At 41.4% G+C, this 17,979-nt stretch overlaps 2 protein-coding genes across 3 annotated transcripts; one reads left to right on the plus strand and one right to left on the minus strand.

Annotated features, from left to right (window-relative positions):
• Positions 1-119: 119 nt before the first annotated feature.
• alg8 (ALG8 alpha-1,3-glucosyltransferase) lies at positions 120-10,905 on the plus strand. 2 transcript variants are annotated; one of them, XM_061750961.1, is made up of 13 exons: positions 120-228; positions 940-1,018; positions 1,126-1,319; positions 1,413-1,522; positions 5,582-5,649; positions 5,724-5,850; positions 6,398-6,501; positions 6,584-6,704; positions 7,189-7,328; positions 8,180-8,319; positions 8,409-8,506; positions 9,413-9,485; positions 10,441-10,905. In XM_061750961.1, exons 1-13 carry the CDS (start codon positions 140-142, stop codon positions 10,670-10,672), a joined length of 1,575 nt encoding a protein of 524 aa, XP_061606945.1. In that variant the 5' UTR covers positions 120-139; the 3' UTR covers positions 10,673-10,905. The 2 variants fall into 2 exon arrangements, with proteins under 2 accessions (XP_061606945.1, XP_061606947.1); XM_061750963.1 differs by having other exon boundaries at positions 146-243.
• Positions 10,906-11,789: 884 nt separating this feature from the next.
• Positions 11,790-17,895, minus strand: guca1d (guanylate cyclase activator 1d). Its single transcript, XM_061750968.1, has 5 exons — positions 16,545-17,895; positions 15,965-16,432; positions 15,404-15,553; positions 14,560-14,647; positions 11,790-14,472 (listed from the first exon to the last, which is right to left on the minus strand). The coding sequence occupies exons 2-5, from the start codon at positions 16,160-16,162 to the stop codon at positions 14,351-14,353; spliced, it is 558 nt and encodes a 185-aa protein (XP_061606952.1). The 5' UTR covers positions 16,163-16,432; positions 16,545-17,895; the 3' UTR covers positions 11,790-14,350.
• Between the last annotated feature and the right edge of the window lie 84 nt (positions 17,896-17,979).

Raw genomic sequence — 17,979 nt, forward strand, 5'->3', positions numbered from 1 at the left:
AGTAAAACTACTACGTCTTGCATTTACAACAGTCTAACTTATAATTGTATCTACATTTCCAACGTAATCTTCCCAACATTGTACATTTACTCTTGTTGTCAATAAAGTTTTGAATTCAAACAATCAAGGAAGAGCCGTCATGGCGTCCGCCACGGTGGACAGAGGGAGTTGGTTTCCAGCGTTAGCTTTGGGGGTTTCCCTGCTCAAAGCTCTGTTTATCAACGCCTAGTGAGTCGAATATATGTTAAGTGAGACATGTGTTCTTTTAAGTCCATTTGAGCCAGACGGTCGTTTAGAACAACCCTGTTAGAATCCGGCTAACACAGGCTGAATGGCTCAAGATGATAATAACGCCACAACAATATGGTTTAGTTTTTTAAAATAACGAATTTATGCTGAGTGTGGAGTTTAAAAAAAAAAAAAACATTAAATACTGCCACTTGTACAGTATACGCACCGATAAAATCTCACACTAATTCATGACGTCTGTTTAAATGGGTTGTATTTAGCCTCATAGTCACAAGATTTCGCTGTTTCACCTTTTGAGGCTGAATTTTAGTTCGCGTAATCTCGTAGTAGAGTCTTATTAATTACAATAAATATTTGAATGAAAATCTCTAGTCGTGGCCATTAATACAAATAAATAGAAAACAACTGTTCGTATCCTTAATACGTTCCATGAAGGTACCAAATCTGGCATAAGTATGTATAAATATGACAGCATCCTTCCCTTAGTGTCATCATATACATTTTAAGAATACTGTACATAAAATAACAACAACAGGTTATTTCATTTTGTTTTGACTATTATGGCATGAGTAGCACTGTGGATGAGTGGAAGGATATTATGGCAGCATAAACCAATAATAAAATAAAAACATTACAACGATTGTCGTGTTTGATTTTTATGTTGCTGACTTTTTACTTGCGTCTCTATAGTCACTCCACAGACTTTGAGGTCCACAGGAACTGGTTGGCCATCACACACAGCTTGCCAGTGTCGAGGTGGTATCACGAGGTAAGTTTAAAACACTGCTTTTTTTCCCTATTTTTCCTTTTCAGTGTTGATTTGGGGAGTTCATTTGTACAAGATGTTGTCTTTTTTTCTCTTTGTCTTCCTTGCAGAACACATCCAAGTGGACGCTGGACTATCCGCCGCTATTCGCCTGGTTTGAGTTCGGCCTTTCCCATGTCGCTCGGCACTTTGACAACAAGATGTTGGCCGTGGACAACCTGAACTACGCCAGTCCGGCCACCGTCCTCTTTCAGAGACTCTCTGTTATCTTCTCCGACTTGCTTTTTATCTACGCGGCCAGAGAGTGAGTGTGGCCACCACTAGTGTAAATCTGTGTAAGTGTTTGTGTATTTATTTGGCCGTCATAGTGATATTCTTTTATTTATCTTGTGTGCAGGTGCTGCAGGTGTGTTCGGAATCGGAGAGGTGCCCGGGACATATTTAATCGTCCGTCTTTTGTCCTTGCCGTCCTGCTGCTCTGGAACTTTGGCCTTCTAATTGTTGATCGTATCCTTCAGTTCTCAAGTTGAACGTCTCCAGTCATTCATTTTCGAAACCTGCTGTGCTTGTCCTAGTGAGTGAGATGAAGTCTATCCCAGATGAGTTTTGGGCGAGAGGCAGGGCCAATACTGTTTGACAGCCAATTTTCCGAGCAGGAGAGGAGTGATAAAGGAGAGAGCAGAAGTGGCAGTAAAACAGGCCAAAATCCAGATGTAAGGGGGTGAAACACGGCGCGATACAAGTTGCATACTAGGTGTGGTTTAACTAAATGGGAGAAGTGTGGTAATAAGTCTTTAATTAACCGCTATAAGGCATAAAAACAACAAAATGCTGACACTGGTATCAGGTTACTTGATATAACGTCTTCCCTTAAGATGCATTGTCGAGGCTGCTCCTTCTTTGCTGCTGCTGAGGTCTCATCTGAAGTCAAGCATGATGGCAGTTCAAACTAGGGAGCGATACCGATACGAATTTATTGAGGTGGATGCAGATTTTGATATTTGGTAGATAGTATTGTATTAATATTTGTTTAACTTGACAACAGAGAAAAAAAATTGGCAAAAAACCTGATATTTTTTTGCTGTTTTTTAATGTAATGATGTTTGTCTTATATTGTAATATGTTTTTAAAAAAAAGAAAAAATCGGCCGATTATTGGCAATTTGAATCGGGTGAATGGCTGGCGACCAGTTCAGGATGTACCTCGCCTCTCGCCTGAAGATAGCTGGGATAGGCTCCAGCACGCCCGCGACCCTAGTGAGGATAAGCGCTACAGAAAATGGATGGATGGATGGATGGATGAATATCGACCGATTAAATCGGTCAGGCCTCAGTTCAAACTATCACTTCTTCTTCTTCTTTTCCTTTCGGCTTGTCCCGTTAGGGGTCGCCACAGCGCGTCATCCTTTTCCATGAGAGCCTATCTCCTGCATCCTCCTCTCGAACACCAACTGCCATCATGTCTTCCCTCACGACATCCATCAACCTTCTCTTTGGTCTTCCTCTAGCTCTCTTGCCTGGCAGCTCCATCCTCATCATCCTTCTACCAATATACTCACTCTCTCTCCTCTGGACATGTCCAAACCATTGAAGTCTGCTCTCTCTAACTTTGTCTCCAAAACATCGAACCTTGGCTGTCCCTCTGATGAGCTCATTTCAAATTTTATCCAACCTGGTCACTCCGAGAGCGAACCTCAACATCTTCATTTCCGCCACCTCCAGCTCTGCTTCCTGTTTTCTCTTCAGTGCCACTGTCTCTAATCCATACATCATGGCTGGCCTCACCACTGTTTTATAAACTTTGCCCTTCATCCTAGCAGAGACTCTTCTGTCACATAACACACCTGACACCTTCCTCCACCCGTTCCAACCTGCTTGGACCCGTTTCTTCACTTCCTGACCACACTCACCATTGCTCTGGACGGTTGACCCCAAGTATTTAAAGTCCTCTACCCTTGCCATCTCTTCTCCCTGTAGCCTCATTCTTCCCCCACCACCCCTCTCATTCATGCACATATATTCTGTTTTACTTCGGCTAATCTTCATTCCTCTTCTTTCCAGTGCATGCCTCCATCTTTCTAACTGTTCCTCCAGCTGCTCCCTGCTTTCACTGCAGATCACAATGTCATCTGCAAACATCATGGTCCACGGGGATTCCAGTCTAACCTCATCTGTCAGCCTATCCATCACCACTGCAAAAAGGAAGGGGCTCAGGGCTGATCCCTGATGCAGTCCCACGTCCACCTTAAATTCTTCTGTCACACCGACAGCACACCTCACCGCTGTTCTGCTGCCCTTGTACATGTCCTGTATTATTCTAACATACTTCTCTGCCACTCCAGACTTCCGCATGCAGTACCACAGTTCCTCTCTGGGTACTCTGTCATAGGCTTTCTCTAGATCTACAAAGACACAATGTAGCTCCTTCTGACCTTCTCTGTACTTTTCCATCAACATCCTCAAGGCAAATAATGCATCTGTGGTACTCTTTCTAGGCATGAAACCATACTGTTGCTCGCAAATACTCACTTCTGTCCTGAGTCTAGCCTCCACTACTCTTTCCCATAACTTCATTGTGTGGCTCATCAACTTTATTCCTCTATAGTTGCCACAGCTCTGCACATCACCTTTGTTCTTAAAAATGGGCACCAGTACACTTTTCCTCCATTCCTCAGGCATCTTCTCACGCACTAGAATTCTATTGAACAAGCTGGTCAAAAACTCCACAGCCACCTCTCCTAGATGCTTCCATACCTCCACAGGAATGTCATCAGGACCAACTGCCTTTCCATTTTTCATTCTCTTTAATGCCTTTCTAACTTCCCCCTTACTAATCATTGCCACTTCCTGGTCCACCACACTTGCCTCTTCTACTCTCCCTTCTCTATCATTTTCCTCATTCATCAACTCCTCGAAGTATTCTTTCCATCTACCTAGCACACTGCTGGTACCAGTCAACATATTTCCATCTCTATCCTTAATCACCCTAACCTGCTGCACATCCTTCCCATCTCTATCCCTCTGTCTGGCCAGCCTGTATAGATCCTTTTCTCCTTCTTTAGTGTCCAACCTGCCATACATGTCATCATGTGCCTCTTGTTTTGCCTTTGCCACCTCTACCTTTGCCCTGTGTCGCATCTCAATGTATTCCTTTCGCCTCTCCTCGGTCCTCTCAGTGTCCCACTTCTTCTTAGCTAACCGTTTTCCTTGTATGATTTCCTGTACTGTGAGGTTCCACCACCAAGTCTCCTTCTCTCCTTTCCTGCCAGAAGATACACCAAGTACTCTCCTGCCTGCTTCTCTGATCACCTTGGCTGCAGTGGTCCAGTCTTCTGGAAGCTCTTCCCGTCCACCGAGAGCCTGTATCACCTCTTCCCGAAAAGCTGCACAACACTCGTCCTGTCTCAGCTTCCACCACATGGTTCTCTTCTCTGCCTTTGTCTTCCTAATTTTCCTCCCCACCACCAGAGTCATCTTACACACCACCATCCTATGCTGTCTAGCCACACTCTCCCCTACCACTACCTTACAGTTGGTAACCTCCTTCAGATTACATCGTCTGCACAAGATGTAATCCACCTGTGTGCTTCTACCTCCGCTCTTGTAGGTCACCCTATGTTCGTGCCTCTTCTGGAAAAAAGTGTTCACTACAGCCATTTGCATCCTTGTTGCAAAGTCTACCACCATCTGTCCCTCCAAGTTCCTTTCCTGGATGCCGTACTTACCCATCACTTCTTCATCACCCCTATTACCTTCACCAACATGTCCATTACAATCTGCACCAATTACGACTCTCTCTCTGTCTGGGATGCTCAGAACTACATCATCTAGCTCCTTCCAGAATTTCTCTTTCACCTCTAGGTCACATCCTACCTGTGGGGCATAGCCACTAATCACATTACACATAACACCCTCAATTTCAAATTTCAGCCTCATCACTCGATCTGATACTCTTTTCACCTCCAAGACATTCTTAGCCAACTCTTCTTTTAAAATAACCCCGACTCCATTTCTCTTCCCATCTACACCATTATAAAATAATTTAAACCCTGCCCCTAAACTTCTAGCCTTACTGCCTTTCCACCTGGTCTCCTGGACACACAATATATCAACCTTTCTCCTAATCATCATGTCAACCAACTCCCGAGATTTTCCTGTCATAGTCCCAACATTCAAAGTCCCCACATTCAGTTCTAGGCTCTGTGTTTTCCTCTTCTCTTTCTGCCGAAGAACCCGCTTTCCACCTCTTCTTCTTCTTCTTTGACTTCGACCCACAGTAGCTGAATTTCCAACAGCGCCCTGCAGGTTGACGGCGCCGGTGGCGGACGTTGTTAACCCGGGCCACGACCGATCCGGTATGGAATTCTTTGGATGAACGCTCATATTTGTTTGGCAAGGTTTTAAGCCGGATGCCCTTCCTGACGCAACCCTCTGCATTTATCCGGGCTTGGGACCGGCCTACAGTTTGCACTGACTTGTGCCCCCCATAGGGCTGCATTCAGTTCAAACTATCACTATCGTGTGTAATTCATTGATGCCATCATGGTTCCTTGATGTCCTTCCTCAGACATTCATTTTCAGTACAACGGCTTCCTCTTTGGTTTCCTGCTGCTGTCTGTCGCCAAACACCTGCAGGTTAAGATGACTCGAAAAGGCCTTCTTGCTTTGTCAAATCCATACGTGAACCTAGTCTTTTATGTCTTGAGCAGTCTCAGCACCTGCAGGGGGCGCTGCTCTTTGCCATCCTGCTCAACCTGAAGCACATCTACCTGTACGTTGCTCCGGCGTACGGCATCTTCCTTCTGAGGAGCTACTGCTTTACGGAGGACGACATTGGTATGACACAAAGACCTAAAACATTCGATCCTCAAATGCTCACACCTCACTCACACAAATTTAGGGGTTGTATTCGGCTTTCGGGGTAAAATTCCAGGATGAGTCTAAAATGTGTACGCGGTGAAGAAATTCAGTATTAATTTGAACCCTTGCTGAATTTGTAAGTTTGCTCATTTACAGTGAAATTAGCAGTCTCAAATTTTTATGGTTGCTTATTGATTATGGTAATAGACAGAATATCAGTTAAAATATGTTGAAAAAAGACTAAAAGTTATAAAACACATCACTTTCTCCTAAGCCTCCTCTGAGTCATTTAGATGTCCTTGTACAAACGTAAGGCGGGCTTGTGCATGTGCCTTTTTGAACATGTGGGCAATGCAAGATTTCAGTTTTATTAAAACTGAAATGGGCCTCGTTAAGAAAAAGATTCTCCACCTCCAATGCTTAAAAATAAGATCCCAGTGCTTATAGCAACCCTATGCTCTAAGTGGGCAAACATGTTACCTGTATCAATAATCAGAATCACTTTTTGTGTTTTTGTCTGCAGGCGGCTCCATAAAATGGAGGAGCTTCAGTCCGCTTCGCCTGCTCGCCCTCTGCAGCATCGTGGTGGCCGTCTGCGCGCTTTCCTTCGGCCCGTTTGTTGCCATGGTGAGGTGACCCTAATGAGGACAAGCGCTATGGAAAATGGATGGCTGGACTCAAGAATCACCGTGTTTTGTGTGTATTGCAGGGTCAACTTCCTCAGGTGCTGTCCCGCCTCTTCCCCTTCAAGCGAGGCCTCTGTCACGCCTACTGGGCGCCAAACGTGTGGGCCCTCTACAACGTCCTGGATAAAAGCATGGCCATTCTGGGTAAGAATGTAAACGGAACATATTCTTGAAAATAATGTAGTTTCTCAACTGCAGATGGCAGGAGGCATCTATTCGGTGATACTTTTTTTTTTTTTTTTTTTTTTAATATATGAAACAGTAAAACAGTAATACGCCACTGTCGCGGTGGGATATGGACCGAGCCCTGCCACTAATAGCTAGAACCCCTTAAAAGTGTTTATAATTGCCCATACTAATAGTTTAAACTGTACCACAAACTATGATCCCAAAACAGTTTGATATCAACTCAAACTCATCTTACAACATTTCCCTTAAAACTATGCATCTAATTATCATGATGAGACAAGCTGCAAGTGTAGTCTGAGCACACATACTGTATGTCCTGCTTTGGTGAGTTCTGTCCATAACGCAAAAGCGGGAAAAAAACCAATCCCAATTCTACTGTTGCGTCAATTTACTTGGAATCCACAGTGAAGACTTACAAATAATGACTAGTGTTTTCCAGGTGTTCGTTTGAAGCTTCTGAATGAGACAACGCTCCCTCAGGCCTCCATGACGGGCGGTTTGGTTCAGGAGTTCCAGCACTCGGTCCTTCCCTCTGTAACTCCGTCCGTCACACTCGTCTGCACTCTGCTGTCCATTCTGGTCAGTCCTATTATTATTATTGTTGCTTTTTTCGCCAGAGCACTCACTTCGCATCAAAGCAAGCAATGGGTATTTGAACACAAACAGTGGAGCAACACATGTATATGTAATATAACAATAATCGCAGGTGTACCGGTAAATTGTTTATTCTCTATGAAAAATAATTAAAATTACAATATCTTACTGAGTCACTCAGGGTATAAGTAGAAGAAATACTGTTCTTCTTCATTTGTGTCTGCATGACATGACTGTGTTCTACTGGTCTGTATTGGTTGGACCAAGGTAGGCACACCAGAAGGAGCATTACAGAGAATTTGATTGCGGCATTAAATAAATCATGATGCAGAAACTGTATAATTCTTTACATTCTATTTAATTGCGTTTTGACTCTATGTTTTATGTTAAAATATAGAGTGCTATTTTTCCTGATTAAAAAACCACAAACAACATTTGTTTTGGGGGGGGGAGATCGGAACCAATTTTTTGCATTTCCATTCATTTCAGTAAGGAAAGGTAATTTGAGGTACGAGTATTTTGGTCACGGAATGAATTAAACTCGTATCTCAAGGCACCACTGTATTATGATTTTTATGACGGGAAATTACTTTTAAACAGAAGTCCAGGAAAAATTGAGACAACCTTTCATGGGCCACAACTCAACAGCTGTGAAGTAAATCCACAAACCGTGAAAAAGCCATGCCGGAAACAACACAGGAGTCTGCAGTTTTTGTTTAAAGCAGCCATTTTTGGCTCTTTGGCCATTTCTTTCAAAAGACTATTTTTGTGCAATTGCTACCAAATTTGAAGCACGTATGCTTGACGTCCTTCGACATTTGTGTGTGACTTGATAGCCGGCGTTGTCGTCCATCTGGTGCCGTCCTCGTGGCCCTCGCGGGTTCCTGCGCTGCCTGCTGCTGTGCGCGCTCGCCTCTTTCGCGTTCGGCTGGCACGTCCACGAGAAAGCCATCCTCATCGTTATTCTTCCTCTCAGGTCCACCACTGATTCATTTTGTTATTCCTATGTAGAATACAAGTTGGTCATTTTAAGATGTGTATTTTTTTTTTCTCCCCCCGACGTAGTCTGCTGGCAGTGGAGAGCAAAGAGGATGCTGGGATCTTCTTGCTTCTGAGCACCACGGGTCATTACTCACTATTCCCGCTGCTCTTCACTCCAGCAGGTAGATGTTATGAAGTCTGACCGTCTTAGGTGTCATTCCACCATCTGTAAACTCACTCTGTACAGCGGTACCTTGATTTACGAGTGACCCAACTTACAAGGTTTTGTTCCTTGGCTTTTTTTTTTTTTTACTTGTGAGCAAAAATTTGCGATAGCGCGCTAGCTGGTGGCAGCGCACTTCACATAAAGCAGCAGTTTGGCAGATAGTGAATAATTCTTCAAAAAAGACGCCAAGTGCTTGATTCAAGCAGTTTATTGTCATTCCCAGTTGAAGTTTATTGTCAACTTAAGATGGAACAAAATAAATTGCTGCATAACTTTGCTTTACAAAAATCCACTAGCATTAACCTAACATATAATGGAAACGCCATAGATGGGCTAACAAAACGGCACCGATGTTGCGGTAATTATAAACTTTATAAACAACTTATATTTCAACACTAACGAGAGGAACACATACACACAGACAGTATGACAATTCAACTGTATATTCTTTAATTCAACTGTATATTCTTTATTCTCTGCAGCTTAGTTGTGACGATCTTCCAAGTTTCATCATCAAATCTGTGTAGTATGTCAAACTGTGTAATTCCTCACATTCTATTTAACGATGTTATTACTGTATGCTTTTATAAAGTACAATGCTATAGAGGGCTATTTTTCTTATTAAAAACACATTACAAAATTTTTGTTGTTTTTGGGGGGTTGGAACAGATTAATGGCATTTCCATTCATTTCAATAGGGAAAGATGATTTGAGAGAAGAGTGTTTTGAGGTGTGAGCGTGGTCACGGAACGTAAACTTGTAAGTCAAGGCACCGCTGTATTTAGACTTCAAATCTTTCTGTAGTAATCGTACCGCATGTGTTGTGATCGTGAGGTGATGCAAACAACTGTTTCTTTCGCAGAGCTGCCCATCAAATTTGCGCTGATGCTGATGTTCACCATCTTCTCGTTCGATGCCCTGGGAAAACTCCACAGGTGTGAGAAACATGGCCCACTCCCTTATCTCTGAGCGTTTCCATAAATAAGAACAACATGAGTTAATATTGTTTGGAAGTATCGTCATACGATGGTGGGAAGTAAACCATGTTTTCACATCATAACTATGAATTACAGTACCTTTGTATTGCATTAGGACCACACTGAAAAGAGTACGAGAAACAACTACAATGATGATGATGATGTTCTTAAATATTGTGAGGAAAAAGTTGTAATGTTACCAGCATAAAATGGATTTAAATAGATGTTTTCTATTTTAGTGTTTATCAATTTTATCGTAGTCTATCATCACCAAATCTTCAACAGTCATCTTAATGGAAGTATACTTTTATGATTACAATATTACTTATGACTTATTACAATGACTTAATCGTCTTCAAATTCCGACATTATTCCCATTCAATCACAATATTATTCTCATTAAATTGCCTTTCCTTTTACGTTATTCTATTAGGACCTTTCTTTTATTACTATCATACAATTATCAAAATACCTTTTTCTCAATTTTTGACTTGAACGTAACGTCTTTCGTAAATTATAGGTCTAATATTAAGATTTAAGTCGAGTAAAATTACTTTTTTCTCATAAATTACTTTATTCTCATAAAATTAAAACTTTTTAAATTAGAATTTATTCTTAAATTAAACTACTTTTATTGCGTTTCTCTGTGTAATGCATTAGTCTCCAACTAGGACTTTATTCTTTTCTCATAACATTCCAACTTCATTTACATATATAATGGACCTTTTTTCCTCACAAGATTCCACTTTTATTCTCATTGAATTATGACTTTTTTCTTTGTTTTCTCCGTACAAGTATAACTAGAAGACAGTACAGAAATATATAGTATTATATTATAGAATGCACAATATTATATTATAGAATGCACAATGCTTTGTGTAGATTATGTTGCTGAACTGTTGCCTCATTTCAGTGCGCAGGGGTCTTTGCTGGGTCCACTGGAGGCGGTCTACCTGTCGGGCCTGGTTGTGGTGGCCGTCGCCTGCGAGCTAGTCTTTCCTCTGTCGCGGTGGCAACAGAAGCTACCATTCCTCCCGCTGCTGGCGACATCCGTGTATGCCTCGCTGGGCGTCTGCTACTCCTTCGTGCGTCTCTACATCACAATACTGCGGCGGGGCGGTGGCAGAAAATCCAAACAGCTGTGAAACGGCAGGTTGCGGATTTGATTCCTGCACTGAATGTGAAGTCAGTCGGTCGGGCAACAAGCAGGGAGGCAACTGGACTGTTTCCCACAAGGGATCAGTAAAGTTTCTGCTTTAATGATAACAGTGCTTCAGCGTGTGTTAGCCTGTTAGCGTGTTTGTGTCCCATTGTTTATTATCATGAATAGATATGTATTTTTATTTCCCATTTTTAATTAAAGACAATCGGACCAAAACTTATTGTGTTTTTTAATCTTTACATTTTTTAAACTGTATTTAATTAGTGTGTGCATATATTTTTTTAGGCTATCATATGTTTAATTTAATTAACAACTAACGATTTTGAGTTAATAGTGACACCCTTAACTGTATGACCATTCTAAATAACAAATCAAAATACTGTATTATTACAATTTAATTTTGGGCAGGGGATGAATACAGCACAGTACCAAACTATATCAAATTGCAGTTATGGTCTTGTCATTTTTATTTTTATTTTTTACATAACCTGTTCGGCTGTTAGTCAAGCAGATTGGAGAATCTGTATCCCTTTTATGCTGGAAGAGTTTCACTGTGTCATGGTGGAGTTCATGATACGGCCACTGTGGTTTGTTGAAAATTTCAGTCGGACAGAACGAAGTTTTAAAGTGGAGTGACAGAAAGAAAAGGAAATGACAGTGAAAAGATAGCTAAATAATACAGGAAGAGAAGACAACAAAAGACAGGATACTAGCTGTAGGAAAGATCCATCCATCCATTTTCTGAACGGCTTATCCTCACTAGGGTCGCGGGTGTGGAGGCTATCCCTCTTGTCACATTAGATTCCAGAATTGTATGGGGCAGTACTGTCCGTCATTAAGGAGGAATCTAAATAAATTGGACACCTGGTGCGAAATTGATTTGAGAAAATAATTTATCCTTCAATCAATACCGTAAGCTCCATGCAGGATTCATTGGGAGTACTTTGGGATTTCAACCAACTATATACCATTTTTAATTCAACAATTTTCTGTTTGCATAGTTGTGATTAAATTCTATGTATATATATATATATAAGATATAGAGCATAATGACGCTCAACAACTTTCAGTTCTTAATTAAGGGAGTTAAACAACAAACATTGAAAACACTTTTTTTTATTGATAAGGCAACACACAACTTGATTAGTTACAATGAACTTAAGGGGACTCACTGTAAAAAATCTATTGCACAAAAATGTTAGCGCAGACACTAGCCTGTTTGATAATCAGTAACTAAGCATGTTACCAGCTGAGCACAGATGCTAACAAGTTCGGCTGTCCACGTTAGTACTCATTGCAAACCACTTCAGCTATTAGTGAGCCGGTTTGCACTGAATTCAACCAGGTCAGAGATTAATTCCCAAGTATACACTTATTTCAATCAGTAAACTATTTGTTAGAATTGCGATTTTAACCAAATTTGTTATTGATTAGTATCTTAGCACTGATGCTAAAACGTTTGACTGTCAGTCATCAGTTTAGCACAGATTTTTCCACACTTTGTAGGTTACCATTGGTTATAATCAGTTCAATTGTCAGTTAGCAGTGAGTGTAACCAGTTATACTTTAGGTTAGATGTTTAGCACTGATTCTAACCAATTTAAGTAACTACTTAACAGATTAGCGCTTACATTACCACTTGCAGCTACCTAGTTTAGCACTGATGCTAAAACGTGTGGCGGTCAGTTACCAGATTAGTCATTTTTCCCACTTTGATAGTGAGTTAGTATTGGTTATAACCACTTCAACTGTAAGTTATCAGTGATTTTAACCAGTTCAACTATGCGATACAAGTTTAGCACTGATTCTAAACAGTGTAAGCAAGTACCCCCTACCCACGCTGCCAGAACTAAGACAAGAGCATGCAAAATCCTCTTGGAGCCTCCGCATCCCGGTAACCAGCTCTTCCAGCTCCTTCCCTCAGGTAGGTGCTACTGATCAATGCAAACTAGAACTAGCAGACATTCCAACAGCTTCTTCCCTCTTTCCATTGCAACATGCTGCCATTTTTTTTGTCTTGAGTTTGTTCTCACATTTCTGTCGGGCCAATTATATACTACTCGTGCACTCACTGTAGTAGTCTCGCCATGCTGCACTATTTGCATATCTGTTGACCAATACTGGCCACTCATGCCAGAGTAGCATCTGCACCACTTGCACACTGACTGAGGAGTATCTGCAACATTTGCACAATCAACATTGTCCCAGATTATCGCGCTACTAGTCACTTTAAACTTGCATACACTCCTTGAAGTCTCGGCGCCCTTTGCACAATGGTCATTGCACCGGACTATTGCTATATTAGTCATTCAAACTGCTTTAAGTGCTAGAGGACTCTGTATTCAGAGTTCAGCTATAAGTTACCAGGTGAGCAGTTTTCCCACTTGGATCGCAGGTTAGCATTGGTTGAAACCAGTTAAATTGTCAGTTAGCAGTGATTTTAAGCAGTTCAACTATCATAAGTTTATCAGTGATTTCTCATCTTTTAAGCAATGAATTTGAATCTTAGTGCTGATGCTAACAAGTTAGGCCATCAGTTACTGGGTTTACCACAGGGTTTTCCCACTTAGATAATGAAATAGAATTAGTTAAAACCAGATAAATTGTCAGAAGTTATTTGAACCATTTAAACTATCATAAGTTTATACTGTAAGTAATCACTAACCAAGCAAGTAGCATTTTAGCACCGATGCTAACAAGTTTGGGTATCAGTTACTAGGTTAGCACAGGTTTAGGTAGTATGATTTAGGTAGTCTAGTTTAGCATGAATTATAACCAGCTCACCTGTCATTTAGCAGTCATTGTAACCAATTTAACACATTTTGAACTGAATCCAACTGTTAGTTACAAGTTGAGCAGTGATTTCTAATCAAATGAACAATAACGTTAGCACTATTGCTAGCAAGCTCAGCTGTCAGCTAGCAGGTAATTATTAATTTCTACTCATTTCCTCTGGAGCACAATAGTAAGTTTAGAATTTAATGTACGTTAGGCTCTTGATCTTATTACAAACACAGTATAAAAATACAAAGTTTTCAAACTAGTCCCTCCTTTAAACATTTTGTTTTCACATCAAACATCTAGACACTTGTTGGCTTAAGCTTTCATTGAAAATGATTCCCATTGGACAGGACTACTGGTCTTTGTTGAAAGGAGCTTCATGTGGTTCTCCATTACAAGCCAATCTGCTCTAGAGGATCAGAGCAAAAACCAGCGGAGCCACAGCAGTACCACAACATGCACTGCGGAATAGTGTCACTAAATATACATGACAGCAGAGATAAAAATGTTGTGAGTCAGCATAAATGACCAAATTAATTTAGATTTGATAGATTATTGACGACCTAAAGTAGCCTATGTTAATATTATGAACAGAGCTTATAGTGTTAGGCACAATAGTTAACTATATAAGACAAAGTAATACACTTTGCCATTAACTTTTTTATAATATTGAATTTAGTCAAAGATGCATAATCAAAGCTATGTGTTATACTTTTACAGTATACAGGCAAGTCCCAATTTTTCTGGTTTGGAGTTTTTCTGCCCACCTGATCGCCGGAGACGACGATCCGTCACTGACTAATCTCTGGGGGTTGAAGCAGGTTCTTTTTTTTTTTTTTTAAACAGTTTTTGTTTTGTTTTCCGGTCAGCTTGACCCTCATTACCTGCGACCCTCCACAATAATGACCAACACCGGCGTCAAGTCCATCAGATTCTTAAGCATGTCCATGATGTCGTCGTGGTCTTTGGCACCCTCGATGAACTCCTCCAGGGTCAGCTCACCTGCGCAAATACGTTAGGGAGGTACCTTAGCATTAGCTTAGCATAACAGCAGGACAAGCATCAGTCTATTTTTGTAGTGTGCTTTACCGTCTCCTTTCACGTCGATTCTTTCGAATATGAGAGTGACGATCTCTTCAGGGTCGATATCTCTGTTTCGTGTGATGTCCTGGATGGCCTGTAAGAGGAGACAAAGACGTCGTAGCTAATGTTACCTATCGCAAGTCACGTTTCTGTTTTCCGTTAGGTCACATAAGGTTTCTTATCAGTCCAACTTTTCACGTAAACACCCAGCTTTTTCGTGTTTATCGACATAAATAACATCACATTATTGGTTATTGTGCATATTTATAAGTAAATGGTTAAATGTTCCAACGCAAACAGGAATCCCCGTCGGAGGGGTGGTGCTATGAGGGTTAACTGCTGAGCAACAAAATTAGGTCAGGGTCGGCAGTCCCTGTTCCTGCCGCTTGCTGGTGGTTGATGCATTGATCTGATTCAGCAGATTAGCACTTGACTGATTTCACACTTAATCCTCCGGGGGTGTCCGTCTCCTTAATCCTGAATTTAAATTTGGTAAAAGTGTATGGACAGGAAGTCAGATTTTTGCCAAATGCAAATACCACATCTCAAAATAAATGGTTTTTCTTCTTTTAACAGCATTTGACTATTTCCAACAAGAAGCTTTTGTCTCTAGTTTTTAGTTTTTGTCTTTTTTTCCCCCAGGTTTTTCAGTAATTACAAAAAAACAAAAAAAACAACCTCACAACATTTGGAAATAGGTGATTTTTATGACTAAGCATCTGGCCTGAATCTGTCCAGTCTGTCTGACAAAAAGTATGTAAAGAACCAAAAAAGAAATACGGAATGTAAAACAGAATCATAGGTTAAGCCTTTGTATTGTCTTGTATTATTGTATATGCATCCTAGTTACCGAGAAGATAGTCTCCAACTCCTCCTTGTCGATCTTTCCGTTTCCATCCTGGTCAAAGAGTTTGAAGTACCACTTCAGCTTCTGGTTGATTTCCCCCTTCAGCATTAGACTGATGGCGGCGATGTATTCCACAAAGTCGATATAACCATCCTGTATAGAGAGAGGATGTCATTGTTATTTGTCGTGAAAGTATCCTGATACCCCACCAAAAACGCCAAATGACATAAAACTGGTGATCGCTTTTGTTGTTTACTGAACTTCCTAAATCCCCCTCATCATGACTCTGAATCCAATAAATTCACTGCCGGGATCATGGCTCTGCACGCTGTTGCTCCTAAGCCAATTAGACAGTGATCTGACAAAGATTCTGCTTCACTAAAGAGATTATTTTAAACACTTTGATTTGTGACGGAAAAAGTATTTTGTATTTTTAGCAAGTGAGACACTATACTGTACTGAAGATGTCTGTCCGTTTTGAGGCAACCACAATGTCCTTTCCAATTTAATCCAGCCTTACACGGCTAGACTGGACCTTTCCAAGTTAAATCAGGATTGGCTCACCCCATCCATGTCGAAGGTGAGGAAGACCTGGTCCACGTAGCTGTTGGCATCCTCGGTCATGCCCTTCAGGCCCAGGATGGTCTTCAGCTCGAACAGCGTGATGAGACCCGACGGCGACTCGCGCATGAACTTGTTGTACCAGTGGTGCATGTCCTCAGCGAGGATGTCGTCCAGGCTGGAACCGTGGTTGCCCATCATCCGACTCGGACCAAGGAAGAAGAGTCTTCGTCTGGAAGAGTCTTGTCGGTGGTGGTCAAGATTGATGCTTTTAGGGGGCTTAGGGCTACATTCAAAGACTCTAGCTACAAATTTAGCTGTGAGGATTCAGTCCGTTTTTGGAGGAAAATGCCAAAGAGGCTAAAACCCCATGGCAGTGTGGCCAGCAAGCTCCAGGATGATCGAACGGCCCCACATCATTGACAGTGCAGGCAGAGCGCAAACTTCAGGACACTCTAACCCTATTAGGTCCTGGAACGAGAAAGAAGAAGAAGATCCTGAAATAAAACCTCTAATGGGATCAGGCAGCCATGCCGCTGTGTCCTGTTGCTTTACCTGCCCCGGTCCTGGTTACATAACATACCTTGGTCATACGGAGAGGTTCGCCACTGGGCGGCCCAAACAGCATGCCCTCATCATGAGTCGGCAGTTTGTCATCACAATGCAACATGCCAAGAAAGATCTCAGTTCTTTAGGTCGTGGTCATCCACAAAGGTTGATAGAAGGCAACTGCATCTTGTTTCAGCACCTTGTCACCTTTAATTCAAAGGTGACCACACAAGAGACTCTCCACTAGAAATGTAGACTGTATGACATACAGTGTGTCCAAGACCAATTGATACGGAGCTTAAGCCCACTCTAAAATAATCTTCTCTCAGCTTCACAATTACTTGTTTTTAACTCGTTGACAGCTCTCTAAACTAGTAAAAACGTCGTCTTCACAGACAAAACCCAAATCAGAAATGGAGTGTTGACATTAGGCACAATTTATTGTTCGAATAATCACGGCAACAAAACACTCCTGTCCGTCCAATACATTTCTCTCATGAAAAACGAGTGAATTTAGACAAAAGTTACTATCTTCAAAAATAGGCATTTGATCCAGATGTAAATACCTGGAAATCAAGGATAAAATGTTTATCTCGTCTCATCTTTGGATGTCGAACTGAAGGAATTTAAAGCAATTTAGAGGGGAGTGTACAGTATATATAGTCTGTCTAATAGTCTTTATTGTGTTGTGATCCGGATCTGTCTGAATTGTCATGATCTAGGATTACCTCAACTGAAGCCACAAAAGACACCTTGAAAACCTTGTCTTCACTTTGAAAGAGGTCATTACCCACCAAGACCACCAAATACCCTTCCAGTTTGCCTTTGACCTCCCTGGTCAGTGAGTGTTCACTTTCCACCTGTGTGTTTATTTGTGGCAACAGTGCGATTGAATATCAGATCAGAACGCTTATCAAAATTAGATTAAACCCACAGCGAAAGGGCAAGTTTTACCTTCTGGTCCTTTCCTAAATTAACTTTCGTGAGAATTAAGGGTGGCTGAACAGTGTGGAAGGAGGCCAACATTAGGGAAATCCTCTTGTCATCTCAACATGATCAAGGATGTGAGACATCAGCGCTGCTGAATGACCATGATTTAAGTAGTTAAATAACACCTTTCGGTCATGGCATTTGGAATGGAGGGCATTTCAGACGTGATTCTTTGGTCAAATTCTGAATTGTTTGACTGCGGAACTGTTCACACTACTACTACACTTTTAATTATACTGTATTTCTCTGCCTTTGTGAGTCTGATTCCCGCAATATTTCTTAACAGCGCATTGTACTGGTGTGAAAGCGGCTGTTGGGTAATCAGGAGATGACTAGTTCGAGACGCAGACCCTTCAGTGACCTTGATAAACAGTACTACTAGTGCTGTTATCTGTGTGTGAGCAAGATGAGCTAACACAAAGTCAATGTGTTGTAAACTGGTAGTTTTATGTCATGAAAACTCTTGGAGAAGTAGCGAC

This window comes from Phyllopteryx taeniolatus, chromosome 17, assembly GCF_024500385.1.
Source record: "Phyllopteryx taeniolatus isolate TA_2022b chromosome 17, UOR_Ptae_1.2, whole genome shotgun sequence".
In the NCBI taxonomy this organism is placed as follows: Eukaryota; Metazoa; Chordata; class Actinopteri; order Syngnathiformes; family Syngnathidae; genus Phyllopteryx; species Phyllopteryx taeniolatus.